The sequence below is a fragment of the Panthera uncia genome (assembly GCF_023721935.1).
Source record: "Panthera uncia isolate 11264 chromosome B3 unlocalized genomic scaffold, Puncia_PCG_1.0 HiC_scaffold_1, whole genome shotgun sequence".
In the NCBI taxonomy this organism is placed as follows: domain Eukaryota; kingdom Metazoa; phylum Chordata; class Mammalia; order Carnivora; family Felidae; genus Panthera; species Panthera uncia.
This window is the reverse complement of record NW_026057582.1, coordinates 77,778,233-77,797,797: the sequence shown is the minus strand read 5'-3', so window position 1 is coordinate 77,797,797 and position 19,565 is coordinate 77,778,233. Positions and strand designations below refer to the sequence as shown.

The 19,565-nt window shown below is 38.0% G+C and overlaps 1 protein-coding gene across 1 annotated transcript; it reads right to left on the bottom strand.

Annotated features, from left to right (window-relative positions):
• Positions 1-17,706: 17,706 nt before the first annotated feature.
• Positions 17,707-18,522, bottom strand: LOC125909817 (MICOS complex subunit MIC26-like). The gene has a single exon (XM_049613291.1). It carries the CDS (start codon positions 18,490-18,492, stop codon positions 17,896-17,898), a length of 597 nt encoding a protein of 198 aa, XP_049469248.1. The 5' UTR covers positions 18,493-18,522; the 3' UTR covers positions 17,707-17,895.
• Between the last annotated feature and the right edge of the window lie 1,043 nt (positions 18,523-19,565).

Here is a 19,565-nt window from a genome sequence, read left to right as displayed (position 1 = left end):
CCACCCAGAGATTGTCATTAACATTTTCTGTATACCTACTAGGATTTATACATATATATATAAATATATATATATATATTTATTTATTTATATACACATATATATAACATAATTATATATATAATTTTTATTACTTAATTGATGTAATATCATAATATTGTTTACTAAAATTGTTTTAACTTAATACTGTAGTGTGACCATACCCCCCTATTTTAAGTATCATTCCATAAGGAGATATTTAGTGGTTATATGCTATTCATTGTATGTATATGCCATCAATTCTTTTTAAGTTTATTTTGAAAGAGAGAGAGAGAGAGAGAGAGGAGCATGAGAAGGGGAGGGGCAGGGACAGAGGGAGACACCTGCTGCCAGCACAGAGCTCCATGTGGGGCTCGATCCAAGGAACGATGAGATCATGACCTGAGTGGAAATCAAGAGTTAGATGCTTAACCAACTGAGCCACCCAACCCCCTATGCCATCAATTTTTAAATTGCAATTGGTGAGAATTTAGAAGGTCTATTTGTATTTTCTCCCATTACCAGATAACTCTGTATATCTCCCCTGTTATTTCCTTAGGATACATTTTCAGAAGAGTTACTATGTCCAGCCTTTTTACATGTGGCAAATTTCTCCTATCATGCAAGGTCTATATTACAGTAGACTACATCTTCTGACTATTTTTCTTACCAGGACCAAAACAATGAAGGTAGTAGATAAAATTGAGATTATCACCATTGTATTTCTAATTGGTAATGAATTTTGTGTTAGGGATAAGGTGGAAGCAGCATTAGAACTTTAAATTATCTCAAAAAAAAAAAAAAACTAACACAACAAGGAAGTGGGAAGTGGGGAATGCAGAATTATTGTTTAATTGGTTATAGAGTTTCAATTTTGTAAAATAAAAGAATTCTGGTAATGGATGGTGGTAATGGTTGCACAACAATATTAATGTACGTAATACCATTAAACTATACATTTAAAAATGGTTAAGTTAGTAAATTTTACATTATATGTCTTTTACCACAAAAAAAGAAATTGGGGGGAGAAAATGACTAAGCAAATGAAAAAGATCACTACTACTTGTGTTGCAGAGGAGCTCATGTGGAAAAAGGAAATAGGCCCTCCATATTCCATGACATGGTTCTGATATTATGGTAGATGAGGCTATAATCATAATTAACATTTATATGGTACTTTACAGTTTATGGGTGCTTTTGTACACATAATTTCATTGACATAACAGCCTCATGAAGTAGTTGATTATCATCATTTTGTATATGAGAACTCTGAGACAGCTCAAATAACTGCCCAAGGTGATATAGCTGGCAAAGAGCAGAAGCAAGACATCATTCCAGGGCCACACCCCCTTGTTTAAACTGTCTCCCTTGAAATACACTACCAAGATGGCAGCAAAGCTATTGTGCTGGCAAAACTATCAAGTGTTTTCATTTGACAAGTCAAATGTGTCATTTGTAACTGAAAAGAGCAAACCTTTAAATAGCACTTAAAAGACTTAGCTTAGAAACACTTCTTTCTGTAACAGCTTTGGATAAGTAATCAATAAAACAGTAATTTTACTAATATTCACAACAAATAATACTCCCCACTGTTGAACCCTTATTTCATGTTTTTGGCACTTTTGGATATTGAGTTAAGTTTTTAAATTCTCCCTCTCTAATATATTTATCATCCTAAAGGGGAACACATGCAACATCACCAGGTATCAGTGTGGCCAGGCAAGGTCATAGGGAGAGGAACTGAGCCCACAATAATTTAGAGTCAACAGTTTCTCTCTTCACTATCTCCCATCCAATTAAATACAAAAAGAAATGTTACATTTTTCCAAATTAAATATTAGCATAAACATAGATTTTTTTTTGCTCCCTAAATTTTCTTCGCCTATTTTTTGGGTGCAGTATCTGATCAAAGATTAACAAGCTGTTATTGGCTCTTACATCTATCCAATATCATCTTCAATTTTGATAGATGATTCCTCCAACTTTTCAAGATTTCTTAGAGTTCTGTCCTTGATGATTCCTGAATACTTTAATCTAAAAAGCAGGTAGTTTTGGTAAACAGAAATCTGATCTGTGAGATTTATTTTGCCTGTGAGCCCATTTGTCTTTGTAATTAAAAGTATCAATAGATATCATGAACATTTCTTGTTCTCATATATTGACTAAACTCATGCCTTTAATACACTTTTTATGGACCTGCTCTGTACCTAGTTCTACAAAACTAAATAAGACACGGTTCCATGGAACTCTCATTATATTAATAAATAGAAAAACTAACACATACTATTAATTAAAATGAAATAGAGTAAGTGCAGTACTATAAGTATATTCACATACTCTGGGGTCACAGAAGTATTATATTATATTTGCTCCTATGAGTAAGAGAAAGCTTCACAAAGGAAGAATCATCAGAGTTGGGACTAAAAGGATGAACAATTTTTCTTAAAGAAAGGGATGGGAAGGTTTATGCACATATATTATTTTGTCCCTTGTTTTATGATTAGATATTTTTCTTCGATTATAGTATGAAATCACACAATATCATATACTCTGACTGTAACATTACAAACATCTTTAGGGGCACCTGGATGGCTCAGTCAGTTGAGTCCAACTTTCACTCAGGTCATGATCTTGCAGTTTGTGAGTTCAAATCCCCTGGAAGTCTCTGCTGTCAGAGCAGAGCCCTCTTTGGATCCTCTCTCCCTGTCTCTCTCTGCCCCTCCCTTGCTCTCTCTCTCTCAAAAATCAATAAACATTAAAAACACCTTTAGATTTCATAGCATTCTCTGTAAATTCACCAAACTATCATCGTTCACTGCACCTGCCATTGAGTAGAATTCATTGTTGACCAATAAGCATTAAGCTTAATTGTGAAGCTCCTTGATTAATTTACCACTGCACTGGTAGTGTGAGGATGCCCAGCTGCAGGGGACACCATTTATATGAACACTTCCCTTGGGGTCCCTAGGCAGTCTTCTGCATACTTATGGATTTGTGGTATTTATCTCCCTCTACTTTGTACACAATTCTATTTTAATACTGCATTTTCCTTTCCAGTTAAACTATACTTAACGCAGTAGAATTTTAAGAAAAAAAAATTCTTCCTAGTATTTATGATAGCTACTGCTCCAGTTAATTTGGTTAAATAGAATTTCTGGAACAGTAGTTATGATTTTCTAAGATACTGTATCATCGCCTCTCTTAATTTCTTATGCTACTTATATAATATGGATCACCGCACAATGTAAATCCCCATTATATACTTGATGTTGATGGTTTCTGGTCAGTTGATGTATGCCAGGTTTTTTCAGAAATCATACCAGCTTTGAGATTCCTGAGCAACTATGCTGTATATTCTTCTTTAGCCATTAATTGAATTTTGAAAAGGAATTTGATATATTTCTAATTTCTTTTTTCATGGTAAATCAGGGCATAAATCATCTATTCTCTACAACCCTGAATGTCATCAACTGTGCTTGTTCTTTGTTAATAAATATTTCAAGTTATCTTAAACTATGCTTAGATATTTTTACATATCTCAAACAAATGGATAATAGACCAATAGTTAGATGGTTCTCCTCTACAATCTTACTTCATGTTTTTTCCAGAGTTTTATATTGGATCTCCTCTACCCCATTAGATTCCTTTAACTTTGATCTGTCTGCCTAGCAAGGACTCTAAACAATAGCATTCTCCTTGATTTAGATTTTAGCCCATCGGAGGCTGTGTACTTTTTGAAGAAAAGGAAATTCACTTAAACAGAGTGGTTTGCACATTAAATATTAGCTCATAAGAATGAGTTCTGCAGGACTTTCCAGCTCTAGGATTCCGTGTGTATAATGGCAGAGTGAAAACAACAGATTGTAATTGTATGAATGTCATCTGTGTTATGTCAAAGAGAAAAACAACTTCGTCCTGAATCAGATCAAATAGAACAGTCCAAAAAATTTTAATAGAGGTGAAAACTTAGCCAATTAATTGAATTGGTTAGATATTATTTTTCAGTGGTTAGATAACACATACTGAAATTAAATTTTCTAAAAAATATTAATTAGTACCTTCCCAAGGGCTTTTTTTTTAAACGTTTATTTATTATTTTTAAGAGACAGAAGGAGACAGAGCATGAGCAGGGGAGGGGGAGAGAGAGGGAGGGAGACACAGAATCTGAAACAGGCTCCCGGCTCTGAGCTGTCAGCACAGAGCCCAAAGTGGGGCTCAAACCCATGAATTGTAAGATCATGACCTGAGCCTATCAGACGCTTAACTGACTGAGCCACCCAGGCGCCCTATTCCCAAGGGCTTTTGAATCCCATCAGGTTTATTTTATTTTTTGGAATCTTTTGCAATATGGCACATCTGTGCTGAGGTGTCTGCACAGAGTCATGTGTGATCTCCCCACTATAATATTTCTGTGTGGGGTTTCTCACATATTGACCTGCCCCCTGACAAAACAGGAGGTCATGGCAACTAAGAAACCAGTGATTTTGCCCTGAACACAGATAGAGGAAAGCAGATTTTTCCGTCAGTGGATCAGCCTTTTTCCCATTTTTAGTGGAGAACTTCTCTGTAAATTATTCAGGAACAACCTGAGCCTTGGTCAATGCAAAACCAAAAATATCAATGAATTATTTTTTTAAGACTTGAAAAGAGCGGCCGCTTTCCTGCATTCAGGAAAATATGTCCATCTTCTTGTAATTTATATGAGTTGCAGGGAATTGCCTAGAGTGTTTCATTAGCAACATGTTGTCCCCTGCAGGGGCAATAATTCACCTAGTACACTCTTATTCTCTTCCTAAGCAAATCTGGGGATGAATAACAATAATGATTTTTATTTTCATTTCAGTCTTTAGAAATCCTCCTTTATTCCTACTCTGCTCTAGTTCTCTGGAATGATGAATGATGACCATTTATAACCTAGCATACTGAAAGTGTCATGATCTCATCGTTCGTGGGTTTGAATCCTGTGCCAGGCTCAGTGCTGGCAGTGTGGATCCTGCTTGGGATTTTCTCTCTCCCTCTGTCTCTCTGCCCCTGGCCCACTCACTCATGCATTCTCGGTCTCTCAAAAAAAAAAAAAAGATTAAAGAAAAAGAAATGCAAATTCCCAGGCACTATCCTAGTCCTGCTGAGTAAGAAACTCCAGGCCCTTCTGAGTTTTATAAGCCCTCCAACTGATTTTGATAATCGTTTGCGTAAGAACCACAATTCTTGCTCTGCAGTACTGATACACCTTCACTTCCTGTTCACTCTTCCTCCCACAGACCCTTCAGCCTCATTTCTTCCTCAGAGCTTGGTCCTGGCTCCTTCAACCTCCTTCTTTGCATTCTTCCCCCGAGGAGATCTCACTCATCCCTTAGTGGGATCTCACCCATTTCTAAAAGAAAAAATCTATTGACATGGAGTGATCATTACCTAATAGCAATAGCCTCTTCTGGACTTCTCAGTAAATGCCAAATCTCACCTCAGTGGCCTGTTCTTTTCAGAAGTTTCTCTAATGCTGAATGGACTCATATTAAACCTCTTATCTGATGGTAATAAAAGTTAACCCTTGTTGAGCAATTAATATGTACTGTCCCAAACATATGTGTATATTATGTCATTTAATCCACACTACAGCTCTATGAGGCAAGTAACATTAATAATCCATTTTCCAGGTAAGCAAATTGAGGCACAAAGTAGCTAAGCGAGAGCTCAAGGTCATACAGGCAAGAAGTAGTAGAGAGTATATTAAAAGCCAAATGGTCTAAGAGATGATTGTTACTCAGCAAGTAAGAAAAACCTAGTCTTATAAAGCAAACAGGAAATTAAGCACTTTTCCTTCTGCCATATGAAGACCATAATGGAATTTTTCCTAAAAGATTGTCTTAAAAAGCAGGAGATGCACCTTAAAATTTATGTATTCTAAATTGGGGATGGGGGGGGAGAATTCCCCCAGGCAGTGACCTTTATTACTAAGATTTGATTTGGAAGCCAATTTTTATAGCTCAGTTAAAAACTGCTAAACCCAGTCACTTATATAATAGAAATGCTGACGTGACCTTAATTCTAGAGGTGCAAAGGGTATAATTGAATTTAAGAACAATGTACCTCATCCATTAAGTCATTAAATAGATCGGAATAATCTGACACATTTGGTAAGTACTACATGAAAGTGGTTAACAATGGTATGCAAATAAAATGAGCTTACACGATTAGCTGCTGTATTTTCGGTTGTGTTTGCCAAATATAACATTAAATTACAATACAGTCATTTAGAAAATGTTATGGCAATATATTTTAAATGTTCCTGAACATGATGCCAACATAAAGAAAGGGAATGTTAGAATCTCCAGGATATTGCCAAGTGCCTGTGTGTAATTCAGCTAGCTTTATATTTACAGTTAATAGAATTAAACTTAATCAGGAATACATCCTTTTGAACCAAACTTCTGGAGTTGCCCTGGTGAGATAGTGCATCTGATTGAAAAGTATATATAAAGATGCCAACTAAATGCTAAAGTCAGATCATTCCTGCCCATAGATGAATATTTGGCACTGCTGAGAAAAAAACATCCAGATGTTTGGCATCATATAACCAAATACCTAAATCCAAGTGAAATCATGAGTTAAACACACACTTAGGGAATTGAATCAATGGAGACATCCAGTGAGGCTCGTTTTAGCTCAAACAAAATAAAACAAAGCCAAAACAAAATTTCTTGAGGGCAGGGCTAGAAATCTGAATTTTCAATTCATATTGTCTCAATTCTTCATTTAATCTGACTATTTATAGGACCAGTAATGAAGCGTTCTAATCATTTCAGTGTAATAGAGAATCCAGTAGAGCAAAACACTGGGCTTCAGAACTCTGACAATTATTTTAATCAGATCTTCTGTTTTATTTCCTTATGCAAATGCTAATATAACAAATAAGAGTTAGTAAATAATAGTATATCTAATAAATTATCCAGGTTCTTACCTGCTGGTCACAATAATTGCTAATATATTCAAATGCCTTATGTTATATTTATGCATGGGCAACAAGCCATGGAAATGAATATACGCATTTATATAAGAGATATATAACATGGTGACATAAAAATCAAAAAGGTCAAAAATCGCTGTCCTAGTAAAAGAAATAAAAATAATTAAGGGTTTAAATTGAATATAAGTGACTCAATTAGTAGGATAGATCAATTACAAAAATGACTCCTATTTTCCCCCTTCTTACTACATGTCTGTACATCTCTTCCCATCATGATGTGGCATTTATTTGTCCCACCTCTTGAACTGAACTGTCCTGCAACTTGACCTCTAGAGTGTGGTTGATATGAGGGGGTGTCACAGTTAACGGAGGCCTAAAGAGACATTATGCACCCCCCACTTACTCTCTTGTTCCTGTTCCTTTGCCCTGAGAATAACTCTGAGCTAGCCTGCTGAAGAATGAGAGATCCTGTGAAAAAGAGCCAAATCGTCCCCACTGGAGACATCCTAACCCACCAGTTTAGCACAGATGCATAAGCAAGACCAAGAAGAGCTGAGCCTGGCACAGACCAGCACAATCCACCCCGCTGATCGATCGGTAAGGCTTATGGCAAATAATAAATGGCTGTTTTAAGCCACTGGGTTTGAGGTGATTTCTTATGCAGCAATAGATAACTGATACAATTAGTGTCAGACAATATTTCTATAGCAAAATAATGCAAATATGGTTATCTCTAAATATTAATGATTCTTGAATTTACATACATTTGTGATATTTTTAGTGCACTGTCACAGTCTTGCTTGTGTAATAAAGAGAACAAATGTGATTATCCCAATTTTAAAGATAAGACAATTAGACAGGAAAATGAAATCACACAGCCAGCTATTACTGAGGTGAGGAGTAGGGGTAAGGATAGAGTAAAGTGTAGAATCCAGTTCTCTCTACATCCACATCAATTTCGAATAATCCTTATGACCTTAGCTGGCTTCACTGTGAATTTGACTTAAGGATAAAAATATCAGCATCATGGTACCCCAGCTAACATGGCAGGTTCCATCTTCAACATTAGAAAAACTAGGGTATCACTGCCTCCAAAAAAATCTAAAACAGAAAATGAAAATATCCCCAAAACCCCAGGAAATTTAATATTAATTGTTGTTCTTGTTATTATTTTGTTGTTGGATGTCTTAGGCTTCTGTGATGTTTATCCTTCATAGAGATAAAAAGGGAGCAGGAGGAAAATTCACCTCTTACTTTAATGTCAAACTTTGAACTACTTAATAAACCAATTAAATGAAAGATTCAGAAAGTACCAATCTTTACATTGAGATAACCACTGAGCAATCAATGATAATTAAAAAAATCAATTGGTCTTCTGTAGTAATTAAATTTGTCCACTTAGATATAATTGATATTGTTCGCAACTAATTATCCAAGTAAAGGCTCTGAGGGACTCTTAGAGACTAAAAGATTGAGCCAAAGAGTCTTCCTAATTTGAAATTGGACCGATTGCCATGTTTTCTCAAAAACCGATTAAGTCTTCCCTAGAAACATAGTATTGAACAAACTCAAATAAGTCAGGAAATCAGTATTAAATTAGAGGCAGTTTAGCATACTATCTTGTACTCTCTGTGTGACCGAGGGCTAATCACTTAACCCCTGTGTTTCAGCCTCTTCATCCATAAAATGGAGATAATACCAATGTCTACCTCATGGAGTTGCTATAAGCATAAGTTATTAGTAGTAAAATATTTAGAACAGTAAGATGTGTGTTCATGTCATTATTAGTTGTCCCTTGGTACCCTTCAGAAAGAATGGACAGATAGTCACCCATCACAAGTTTATTCCCAGGTTTTATTCTCACTTGTGTCTAATTCCTGTGGGCAGTTTACATCCAAGGATTACTTCCACCCTTCCCATCTTTGAGAATCAATTGTTCTTCTTGAGATAAAAGGTGGCTAAAATAGGGGAAAAGGAAGTTCACATGTGCCGTGTGGCATATCTGATTACAAGTTATTAAGCCAATCCTTCCCTCTCTCTCATAAGCAATTCATTTCCCAGCACCATAGGGGAGGAATAATAAAATAAAATACAGGATGATCTCATCACTGATGCTTAGCATTTGTATATTCACTTAAAAAGGTGGCAGAGCAATTTACTACAGCCCTCAGGCGGCCTAAATGACATGTTAGCAAGTTATATAGATACGCTATTACCTATTTATTCTGAGATTCAATGCAAAAGTGTCAAGGAGATCCCTACTTAAGTACACTAAATTACTGACTCCTGGGGCTAGAAAGTACTGGGAGAAGCTATTAGCTATTGAACCCATCTCCTGGATAAGAATCTATGGCGCGTATAGATGCGAACTTTTCCGAAATCTAGAGAAAGCTATTAAACGATCTTCTACGTTAACATCCTCACTCTTCCAAGAAATTATTTTCAAGGTGTTCTGGCGTCAGCATAAGTACATGTGCATTTGTTCTCTCATTTGATGGTATGAAAACAGCTGGTGAGGCTTCTGACCCATGCAGCATTTCTTTGAATTCTCTCCTTCATCCCAAAACTGTATTTCCCAGTACCAATAGTGATGTGGAGAAGAAAGGCAAAAGAAATGTAGATAAGATTAAATTTCCTTATAACCTGCAGCCCACTGACAAATACTGGAGACAAGCACACTCCTCCAGGAACTCCCAACTGTCTTAATGTTAATGCTTTGCTAGAGGGAAAAACAACCTTAGCTTGACCATAGCTAGGCCTCCAGGATCCTGTAAGTCTTCTTTAACATATGAAAGTCCTTTTAGAAACTTCCCCATCTTTACCTCCCCCAACTTCCAAGTGTATAATCAGTTGCTCTTCACAATCCCAGTGCAGGGTCCTGTCCCTGTGCTTTAATAAACACCATTTTCACATCAAAAATGTCTCAAGAATTCTTCCTTGGCCATTAGCTCAGAACCCTAACACTTCAAACCACATCGATAGCACAGCTTCATCTCAATAACATCCACTTATCCTATAAGGATTATTGTCTTCTATCCTATAAGGTTACTGTCTTCTAATATGAGATTAAATTAAGAATATCCTATACACTCTGATTCTGAAAATGCAGGAATCATCACTTGAGCTTTGCAATCCAACTATCCCTTCTCTAACCTTCTAAAATATCCACTGGTCAAATAAGCATTAATCAAAAAAAGTGTATCTGAGGTCAGATACATCTCTATTATTACTTCCAACAGTGAGTGAGTTAAGCTATCTGGCCAAGAATCAGAACTCAAGCAGAAGGCCAGCAACAGATGAAAAGAGCACAGTTCATGGTGTTGCCCAACCATAAGGCAAGCTGAGGGCAAAGCACAAGCTAGCACTCCTCCCCAGGTGGGACATGTGTGATATTCCTCAGGCACTCCCGGGTGCCCAAGAACAAAGGAAAGGAAAGAAAACAAATGGTTAACTGATAGAGATCTTGGTAATGCAGGACATGAGTCTTCATCAGTGTACATATGTCTTAGTAAATTACAAGAAAAAGGCAATCTTATCAATAGCCTAATCTCCAGAAACCTATACACTCAGTTTCCGGGAGTCCTAATATCACTCTCTGCTCACTAGTGATGTGGGGGAACAAAGGCAAGAAAGAAATGGCAGGTAAAATTAAATTTCCTTATAACCTGCACTCCGTTGACAAATACTTAAGGCAAATACAGAGTATAATATTTCTCCAGGAATGCCCTACTGTCATAATATTAATGACTTACTAGAAGAAAAACTACTTTAGCTTGACAATAGCAAGGCGTCAGGTATCTACTGAATCCTTTTTAGCATATCAACTCCTTCTGAAGACCTCCCTTTTGTCTTTACCTCACCCAATTCCATAGTATATAACCATTTACTCCTCAAAACCCCAGTGCAGATCTTTCTGCGGGTCCTGTCCCCATGCTTTAATAAAATCACCTTTTTTGCACCAAAGATGTCTTCAAGAATTTTTTCTTGGCCATCAGCTTCTAACCCCCATCACTCCAAAACCCCATCAATGGCACTTTGGAGTTCCTAAGTAAATGCAAAATTGAATACAAGTAGATGTATGAGTAAAATATAACCAAAAACAAACTGTCAAGTTTTGGGGGGTTTTTTTTTAGATTTTATTTTTTTACTGAAAAACAATATTTTTTCAGTGTATATTAATAAATATGAATTTTAATGACATTGGGAACAAATGGAGGTAGATGCATGTGCTCAAGCTGCCATTTTGAAACCATCCTCTTAATACCATAATTAAATAATTAGTAATTAATTAAAAATTCATAATTATTAATATAGCCAGACAACAAGAAAAGGAGCTAGTATCAGACCAGAAAGTTGCAAGAACTATTAGACAGAAAAGCAGGATAAAAACTAAAAGAGAAAACAGTATAGGGAAATCTGCAGCCCAAATAATCAAAAGGTAAGAAAAGTCTTTCTCTAGGAAGCCATGGTCCTGGGGTAGCTCTTTCTGCCCATGAGGCCTGTCCCCGTGCTTTAATAAAATCACCTTTTTGCACCAAAGATGGCTCAAGAATTCTTTCTTGGCCATTGGCTCCGGACCCTGAGGACCCTACTATCACCCCAAAAATTTCATCATGTAGCACCCACCTCTGACAGGCAATCTCCACCTCAAAGTCTGTTTCCAGGGGACTGACCTATGATACTGACTTAGCCTTATGAAATATACCTCAAGGAAACAAAAGAATTGATGATTATTTCTCAATAATAAATAGAAAAAGAATAATGTAGTAAAACAAACACCATTTTGCAGACTTCTAATTAAATAATGGATGTAGGTAGGGGAGCCTGGGTGGCACAGTCGGTTAGGCGTGATCATACTAATAAATGGTACTGAACTATATAATACAATAAAATGACCAAACTGATCAAAATCCTTATTGATTTAAGGTTAAGACACAGAGAGCCCAAAAAAATACATGGAATAATTGAATAGATATGTTAAATCTTAATCTCCTGTATGAAATTATGAGTAAAAAAGAATGGCTATTTTGAAGGAAAATGTAATTCTAAAGACACAAAATGATAGCATTCAACTCACATAATCAATGATACTACAGAACGAATATTTTTAAGAACATTTAATTTTTCACTATGGAATAATTAGAACAGAACTTAGGGAAAAAGGGATGCTTTCTATTAAAAGTTGCCTGATAACATATAGGACACCAAGTTAAATTTGTGTTTCAGATATAAATAATAAATAATTTCTTAATATATGTCCCAAATAATTTTATTTGCTATATCTGGCAATCCTAATTCTATACTTTTCTTCCCAGTTTTATTGAGATGTAATCGACATATAACTTTGAGTAAGTTTAAGGTGTACAATGTGATGATTTGGTATATGTATGTATTGTGAAATGCTTTCGCTTGTTTTTTTAAGTTGATTTTTTTTTCTTCCACCATTTGACTACCTGTGCTAAAATGTTATCCATATGGTGCTTCGTTAAGGCAACTATTATTTAAAACTTCTCCTGTTAAGAAGCCAATGGAGATTTCTAGCACTGTCACCTTGGAGATGGCAGTCCTAGTACAGGTATTTAATTTTGAGATCTCAAAATACCAGCAAAAAAAATTATCCCCTAGAGAATGAGGAATCTGGAAAGTGTTTTTGACAGATCCACCACATTCTTACCCCAGCAAACGCTGCTACTTTGTTCTCTCTCCTCCTCCCCTTTCCCTTGCAATAACACACCAACAGTATTAATCAACCAGATAATGGTGGTGGTGAGTGGGGGTTGATGAGGGCTCCACTGTACTGACTGTGCTGACTTGACCAGACATATGGCTTGAGGTGGGAAAAATAGGAAACAGAATATGTCCTCTTAGTCCCAACCACAGCCCTGTAGAGATGACCCCATACATTCTATGTCTCCACAACTGTGCACTCACGTTGTTTTTAAAGTACTTTCCTACACTTTCCTTTGCTACTCAGAAAAGCGCTGAGAGATAGATAGGCATCAAGCAACTGGCCAAAAGTCGCACACCTTGTACTCTTGATTCTCATCTCGGGATTCTTGGCATCATCATCTGCATAAAGTAAGTTGGGCTTTGGTAAAGTCAGGGATTCTATCCACTGGATTTCCTGTGAACTGATCACAGTTCCAGTCCCAACCTTTGATTGTTCTAAGTGAGGGGCTCACTATGCACACAACCTCACATCCTCAGCTCTTTCGATCTCATACATATATATTTTTAAATGTTTATTTATTTTGAGGGGGGGGAGCGTGTGAGCAGAGTAGGGTCAGAGAGGGAGGGAGAGAGACAAAATCCCAAGGAGGATCCACGCTGTCGGTGCAGAGCCCAACACGGGGCTCCATCTCACAACCATGAGATCATGACCTGAGCAGAAATCAAGAGTTGGACACACAACCGACTGAGCCACCCAGGTGCCCTAATCCCCATACATACTTAACAAACCTTGGATTCCTGTAAGGAAACAGTGAGGGACAAGACAGAAAAGGTCCTTGTCTTCCTTGAGCTCACACTTTAGGGGGAAACAGGCAAATAGATATGTAGTAACAGTAAAATGTGATGAGTGTTACAACAGAGAACTGTCAGGACATGCACTAAGAGTCTGTAACCTCTATGTTGGGGAAGCCTCCCAAGAAAGGAATGCTTAAGCTGAGACCTGCAAGACTAATAAGATAGGTGAGGGGAAAGAGGATCAGAGAGAGCAGAAGAGTATTCCAAGCAATGGGATTACATGTGCAAAGATTTGGAGGAGAAGAAAGGTGATGTGGGCATGGTGTGAGAGATAGGGCAGACCCAAAACATGGGGATGCATGAAGCAGGTCAATGATTTGTGCCTCTTCAAACAAGTATACTTAATATATCTGCTAAATATTTACTTAGAGGAGAAGTTGATTCACCTGGAGAAAAATCGGCAGAGAGGACACTAGTGGCCCCTCAGTTACTCCTCTGTAGTCCTAAACAGGGATGTCCTTTGGCCCCTAAACTTCAAAGTCTCTCAGCCTAATAAAAGGTCTGCACTTAGCAGGACCTGCTCCTTAGAACCAGTTTAATGACTGTCTTTATTACTGATCTATACTCCTGAGGAGCAGGGTGGGGGGAGGTTCGTGTCCTCCTTCCCATTCACTACCCCAAAGTCTCCTTCTTTTCAACTATAAAGCCAGTCCAGTTCTTGCTGAAAACAGTTCCCTCTACCTTGGTACATTCACATGTTTTGCTTTAGCACCCTTCCCAGTTGGCCAGCTTTGCCACCACGTGAGAGAGGCAGATGAGCCTGGAGAATCTACAGGGGCCAAGAGGGGGGCATTTTGTGCGGACTGTGAAGTCACAGGTAGGTCCTCCAGCGTCTCCAGGCCCCTGCACCAGAACGTATCCAGCCTCACTGTTGATTTAGGAGAGGCACTAGGGGATGAAGCAGCGGCCCTCAAACCACCCCAACAGCAAATCAACAAGGCTTTTTAAAAATACAGGTGCCCTGGTCCTATTCCTAAGCTACTAAATCAGAATTTCCAGGGACGGAATTTAGGAATTTGTATTTTCAACATTTTTCTTGAGTGAGTCTGATGTTAAAAAATTCTGGGACTCATTGGACTTTATGGTAAAAAAGCACAAATTTCAGAGCCAGTAAAACCTAAATTCAAACTGTAGCTCCAGAATTTATTAGTTGTGTGATCTTAGATTGAGAGGTGTTTTTTTTTTTCCCCTCTCTCTCTGAGCTTCAGTTTCTCAGGTTTAAAAAAAAAAAGAGAGGAAGGAGGAGGCGGTGGAGGAGGAAGAGGAGAAGAAAGAAATAACATTACTTATCTCATATTATTAGAGGATTAAATGAGAGCATGACTAGCAAGTACTGGACACAATAGTCTGTAGATGAAAGTAGTCACCTATCTTACCTGGTTTTACCTTACTGGGAATGCCACTCGCATTCCGCTACAAGCCCCATCTGCAGCCCTACTTACTGCCTTTTTATTTCCCAAGAACCTATCTTAACCCTCCTCTAACTTACTAGCAACTTGCATGGGGAATGACAAGAGAGTGGTCATTGCCCACGAGAAAGGCGCCGAAATTAAAGCTCTAGAAAAAGGAGTCTGTCTATACACCCCTTCACCCCTACTTGAGGCCCCACCTCCGGCACAAAGACTTTCCCAAAAAACTGGCCATCCCTCCTGATGACTGGATCGAGGTCGATTTGACTTTTTCTTACACATCAGGGTTAGCATATACAAAGAGTTCTGAAGTGGTAGTGGCATATATACTGTGCTCTTTTAATGACTGAAAATGGCTTTTAATTATTTACAGGCATATCTGTTTATTATTAAGAAAAAAGTTGCACATGGAGACATATATCAATTTTTTTCCTTTAACATAAATACTTAGATTATTTAGCACATTTGTCAGGATTCAGTTTTAAACTTATTTCCATTTTCCTTACAACATCCTTATGAATTAGGCTAGAGTACATTGTTTCTATGAAAAACATCTTTTCCTAATGGCAAAATTAATATACTGTACAAACCAAGAAACAGACTTTTAACTATAGGGAACAAACTGATGGTTACCAGAGGGAGAGGAGTAGAGTGATGGGTTAAATAGGTGATGGGGATTAAGAAATGCACTTGTGATGAGCACTGGGCACTGTATGGGAGTGCTAAATCACCTGAAGCTAATATAACACTGCTTGTTAACTGGAATTAAAATAAAAACTTAAAAAAAATTACTATACTATATGTTCATTAGACACAATTTGGAAAATAGTGAAAATACCACATAAAGAAAATTAAAAACTCGTCTCTAATAACCACCTAGAGATAAGAAAATTAACATGTTGATGTACTTGTCTCAAGTAGTTTATAATCATATATTTTATAAAATTGGCATAATTCAGTAGATATAGTTTCTGAATCATACTTTTTCCCTTAACCTTATATTATAACTTGTTAGTATATTGCTAATCATTTTCAAAACTATAATTTCTAATGTTGATAGTACTGTAGTATATAAATATTCCATAATCTATTTCCCTGTTACTGGACACTTGGGTTTTCTCCCCCTATTTTTGGTTGCCATAAATATTAAGAGCTAGACTTCCTATTTTCTGTATACCTTGGGGAAAACAGAACTGCAGAGGTTAAATGGTTCGCTTCAAGGCTAGGACTGGAATATAAATTCTGGACTCCAGCCTAATTCTCTTTTTCATGGACCAAACTTTAATTTGTCTTAAAACTATTAATCAATACTTAGATCATACTTGGCACTTCAATACATTTTATTTACTGGTCTTCATATTTAAAGTAAATATTACTGACAATTTAGGAGGGTATGAATTGAATTATATATATAGTCCCAAAGTGGGGGTTAAGGGGGGTGAAGGGGTAATTCAGAGTCCCTACAGCCCCCTTCTTTGTTTCTACCTTTCCTCATTACACCAACTTCCCCAAATGGATCACCCAGTAGGGATAACATCACTTTCTGGTTTTGATTCATAAGAAAAGATAAAGTTTCTCTGCTACTCAGCATCACTACCAAGACATCAGCCCTTACATACTTCCCCCCTTTCTTCACCTGATTTCCCAGTTCAGTTGCTCGCTTTCTCTCTCTCTCTCTCTCTCTCTCTCTCTCTCTCTCTCTCTTTCAAAGTCTAACTAGTCTTTGGTTTCTGTAGAAACCACTGCTATTTGCTGTTCTGTCACATCATTAAAGACATACTTACAGTAGAAGAGCTATCCTGTGTCCATTCTTCTTCCACATTGCTTAGAGTTATACTTTAATGGTGTTCAGCACCAGGTCATGGAAAAAATCCAGTCCTGAGAACCTGGAAGCACAAGTTACAAGTGTTCAGCTCAGCTCCATTACAACTTGTGGTCTAACCTTGGGCAAGTTACTTGTCTCTGTGGTGTCTATTCCATCTTTATTAGATGATCTTGAAGATTTCTTCCAGTTTGACATGACATACTTTGGAACAGTGTGGTTCTTTTAGAACATCTCTTGAAACTTGCCTGTTTAAAAAATAACTTGTTTGAAGTGACTTCCTTCTGGCTATTAAACATCTTTGCTTCCATTTCTTGTATAGGTCCTACACAAGAGACAATGCCTGTATGAGGGTTCTGCCCAAGAGTTTTCTTATTGGTAGTACTGCTCTTGATCTAATTAACCAAGGCTTCTTTCCTGGGTTCTATGCTTTAGGTCCTATTCTAGCCCTCCTCTGCCTTCCTCCTCCCCACAAGGTGACATGTTTGTCAGGATTTGCCCTCCTGGAACCTGCTGTCCTTCTAGACCAAGCTCTCCCTACCCAGGAAACCTTAAATTCCCTGCTCATGAACCCCTGAGCCTCCTTCTGGTACTTCCTTGGGATTCTGCTCTTCTCTGTCCTCTTTTTTTTTTTTTTTTTAATTTCTAAAAAATTTTTGTTTATATTTGAGAGAGAGAGAGAGCATGAGTGGGGAGAGGCAGAGAGAAGAGACAGAATCCAAAGCAGGCTCCAGGCTCTGAGCTATCAGCACAGAGCCCAATATGGGGCTCGAACCCATGAGCTATGAGATCATGACCTGAGCTGAAGTCCAACACTTAACCGACTGAGTCACTCAGGTGCCCCGCCTGTCTGTCTTTTTTTTTTTTTTTTTTTAACTTGGAATTTTAATTATGTATATAAATAGCAACATGAGAATGACGAGCTCTAAGGCTGGACATTATCTCTAGGTGAAAAGATTTCCAATTAGTCCACTTGGAGTATGGTATCACCCAAGATAACAAAGAAGTCTCGTTTAGTTTTTCCTGAAGAAGAAAGCCAATTTACTACATTCAGTACTGACTTCTCTGCCATTTTTTCTGTAGAAATACTGGTTTACCGCACGGAGTTTCCAATGTTTACCTATAACTGATTAAAATGGGCAGAGCCATGGAGCAGTCTACTTATTCCCAGGTGAATTCTTCACATTTCCTGGCTTTTGAAAGTTCTCCTTCCACAAATCTTCTACGACTATGTATCCTCGTAAACCCCAGTCATATAATTTCTCCCCGCTGACCTGGACAAACACGATGGCTTGTTGTGGATAATAAAGACAGGCAGCTAATCCCATGAACCCAGGGGGATACACCAACTTCTTTATTTTTGAACCTCTAGCCAAAAGAAGTCCAAGAATGCCAGCAAAACCAATAACACCAAGTCTTGGAAAAAATCCAGGAGGTGCATTTTGGAGATATTCATAGCTGTCTAACCCCCACTGAACCAAGCTCTGCATCTTGGGTTTAGTTTGTGAGTACATTTCCTGACACCAACTTGTGTATGGCTCGCAATAATGTCGGATATGTGAGATGCTTTCTTCAAGTTGGGTCCTTGGCTCATCCACATATTTAGATGGACTCTCAGGAACGGAGTAGAGTGAAAGCTCATTAACCTTCACGGAAGTTTTGTGAGGTGAATCCTTTTTAGGTGATGCATAGACTTTGAAGGTGAGCAGACTCAGGCTGGCTGGCCCCACAGACCTCTGAATTACCTTGAACATGTTGCTGGCAGAGGTGGCTCCCGCCCCGCCTGTCTGTCTTCTTAATGGCAGGCTGTGTTATCCAAAGTAAGGCCAAGAGGTGGCTATTTGTGCAATTTGTTTTCGGACTTGCAGACAGAGCTTGGATACGTAGGGTGAAGTCTACACACTTATACACAAGTTTCTCTGAGGTCAGTATGAATGGAAGGGTATGTGGCCCATTGAGATAAGGGGAAGGTTGGAAACAACCATTCATTTGCACATTTGCCTCAGACTCACAAATGTTAAGGATGGGCCAGCTTGTGAGAAACGCTGTCTTGCACAGAGTAGGATAGTGGAGCAAAGAAGAGTGGCTCTTCAAAGACTCTATGAGTTACTTGTGGCCATACTGGAGAACTCACTAACTGGAATGAGTGGACAATAGAAAGAGCATGGAGAAGCCTCAGACTTTTCTTCTTTGGCTCTAGTTAGATGCAAGTTTTAGACACAAAGATAATTTAAAATCTCTTGTCTGGTCTTCATATTGCCAAACTAGAGTTATGCTCTTACAGGCATAATGTGTGATATTTTATTGACAGTAATGACAATAGATTATTGAGCCTAAACTGATGCCCATGTTGACATTATTTCCTCTCTACATGTGTTGGTCCATTTACCCTCAACTCCCTCCCCACCAAAATAAAATCTTTTATAAATGTTTATTTTTATTTTTTGACAGAGAGCGAGTGAGCACAAATGGGGGATGGGCAGAGACAGAGGGGAACAGAGGATCGAAGTGGGCTCTGTGCTAAGAGCAGCAAGCCTGATGCAGGGCTTGAACCCACAAACCAAGAGATTATGACCTGAGCCAAAGTTGGACACTCAACTGACTGAGCCACCTATACCCCCCAAAATAAAATCTTAGGTAAAGCTAAACGTTAAAAAAAAAAAAATTAAAAAAAAAAAAAGAGGGGTGCCTGGGTGGCTCAGTCGGTTGAGTGTCCGACTTCGGTTCAGGTCATGATCTCACGGTCCGTGAGTTCAAGCCCCGCATTGGGCCCTGTGCTGATAGCTCAGAGCCTGGAGCCTGTTTCAGATTCTGTGTCTCCCTCTCT

Excerpts from the sequence above, each read along its gene's own strand:
- LOC125909817 (XM_049613291.1), bottom strand. The coding sequence starts at position 18,492 with ATGTTCAAGGTAATTCAGAGGTCTGTGGGGCCAGCCAGCCTGAGTCTG.